Source organism: Frankliniella occidentalis, unplaced genomic scaffold, assembly GCF_000697945.3.
Source record: "Frankliniella occidentalis isolate FOCC.00 unplaced genomic scaffold, Focc_3.1 Scaffold11, whole genome shotgun sequence".
NCBI lineage: Eukaryota > Metazoa > Arthropoda > Insecta > Thysanoptera > Thripidae > Frankliniella > Frankliniella occidentalis.
In genome coordinates, this window is record NW_026267141.1 from 1,930,378 (window position 1) to 1,932,418 (window position 2,041).

At 45.0% G+C, this 2,041-nt stretch overlaps 2 protein-coding genes across 7 annotated transcripts in view; one reads left to right on the plus strand and one right to left on the minus strand.

Annotated features, from left to right (window-relative positions):
• LOC127752362 (uncharacterized) overlaps positions 1 to 2,041 on the minus strand; it is a 76,435-nt gene that overhangs the window by 20,145 nt on the left and 54,249 nt on the right. The gene's annotated exons all lie outside the window — the stretch shown is intronic.
• Positions 1 to 2,041, plus strand: part of LOC113207373 (UDP-glycosyltransferase UGT5-like) — a 20,997-nt gene that overhangs the window by 13,734 nt on the left and 5,222 nt on the right. The window contains exons 1-2 of one of the 3 annotated variants that reach the window (XM_052277583.1): positions 1,182 to 1,204; positions 1,406 to 1,646. In XM_052277583.1, coding sequence (XP_052133543.1) covers positions 1,197 to 1,204; positions 1,406 to 1,646 — 249 coding nt within the window. In that variant the 5' untranslated portion in view covers positions 1,182 to 1,196. Of the gene's footprint in view, positions 1 to 1,181; positions 1,205 to 1,233; positions 1,254 to 1,405; positions 1,647 to 2,041 lie in introns of those variants that run through there. The other 2 variants (XM_052277584.1, XM_052277585.1) reach the window with 2 other exon arrangements.

The following is a 2,041-nucleotide window of genomic DNA, read 5'->3' on the forward strand; positions in this document are numbered from 1 at the left end:
GGTGAAATAGTCGCGAAATACCCCTGAAATACTCCGAAATAGCGCGAAATAGCCTGAAATAATCTGAAATAGGCGGGAAATAGCCGAAATGGCAGGAGAAATAACCGAAATGGTAGGAGAAATACTACGAAATATAGTCCGTACGCTACGAACCCTAGTGATTTCCCCCTCGGCCAAACCTTATCTGGGGGTGCAAACAATTACACTGTAAAGCGCCATTGAAATCCGATTGTATCACCGGATAAACTTCGATTGTAAGCTTTTATTTAAAACTACGTTCCGGCATAACACACCCATGTGCAGGTGCCAAACTAAAAAATTATCATCGGAATGTGGGACAAGAAGGACATCTTATCGTCTAATCTAACCTGTTAGTGGTTAGGCCTTCAGCGTCAAACAGAACGCTGTGGCAGACACGACAGAAAAATAATACATCAGTACTCACTACAATATAATCACACTGACCAAACGTGAGAGAAAGACACAGTGTGTGTGGTGGGGGGGGGGGCAGTGGCGGCTGAATGAGGGGGGATAGTGGCAGCGAGGCGATGCTAGCGACTCTTAGTGTAGAGCAGCCGGCCACAGCGCACATCCCGCCACCAAAGTAAGTCAGGAAACCTCTCCGTGGACCATAGCTGACTGTACTGTTCGTACCCATATCATGGTGCATCAAGACCGATTGAACGCTTGTTTTCTATTTTGTTCTAATTGCGTTTAGATATTTTCTGCACTTTTAGATGCTCATTTTCTTTCTGTATAAGGGTTACAGGATTCGTCCTCCCCCCCCCCTTCCCCCTCAAAAAAGAAAAGAAGAAAGAGAGATCTCAGTGGCAATTATTGAATTTCTACTGTAACCTCAACCTCAGTCAATGACTTCCGAGTGTATTATCTAAACATACATTCGATCTGTTTTCACGTTTAAGTAGTATCATATATCAGCATGACTTTTATTTCTGGCAGCTATTTTTATACAGTCCACTGGTCAGTCGATGCACGCTACTTATCAACGTTTCACGCTTTGGATAAGTTGCGTCCCGATATGGACTGGGTCCATTCTTAATGACTGCATTGTCAAAACTTTGTCCACGTCATTAGTGTTCCCACCTCCACCGAAATGTCGTCCGAGTCTGCCAACAGTGTTAAAGATTCAGTAGCATTTGTGATAATGACCGCGAATCGCACCTTTGTATTTTATTATGGACCGGTCTGTACCTGCCTATTTTGACAGAACGGGAAGGTCCGTCTATCGCATGGTACGGCCCTCCCGCTGACTTGGAAAACGATTCAGATCGGGTAAAGAAATTCAAGACCCATTCCGTCAATATTTCCGTTATAACTGCTGGCAGCGAAGTGTTTGACATTTAGGTGCACGCAGAAGGCTTCTTCACAGTTTGTGCTTTTGCAGCATGCTGCTTGTCACGCTGGCCGCGCTGGCCGCCCTAGCACCTTGTAGGGCGTCGCCTCTGAACGTGCTGTTTGTCAGCACCGTGTCCTCGCCCAGCCACTACATCTGGGTGAGCGCACTGGCGGGCGAGCTCCTGCGCCGTGGTCACCACATCACCGAGCTGGTTATCAGGCCACCGGCCACCCCGCACCCCAACATGACGAGCTTCGTTATGGCGGACAAGACGTTCGGGGAGGAGTATGTGAGTACCTTTCCCCGCTGCCTAGTGTGAACCGGTGTGCACTCTAAATGTAAACGAACTATTTCCCCTACATGAAAACTTTTGTGTGAGCAACCAGACCATCCAGACCGATCTTTTCCCAAAATTTGTATATTTCTTGGATAGTATTGTATACCGTTTTGGATGTGCACAGAAGCAATCCCATTTAAGGAACACCATCTTTTATACACATTAGAAGGTTTTCCTTTTTTTTCCTATTTTTAAAATCCGACATTGACAGTAGTATTAATTCCAGCTAAGAAAAAGATTTCCTGCTATAATTTTATAAACCTCTCCAGCTGAAAACATTTTCCTTTTATGCTCCTCAAATCGTAAAGTTATCAATTTTAATAGATACAGGCTAACCAAGTTAATAA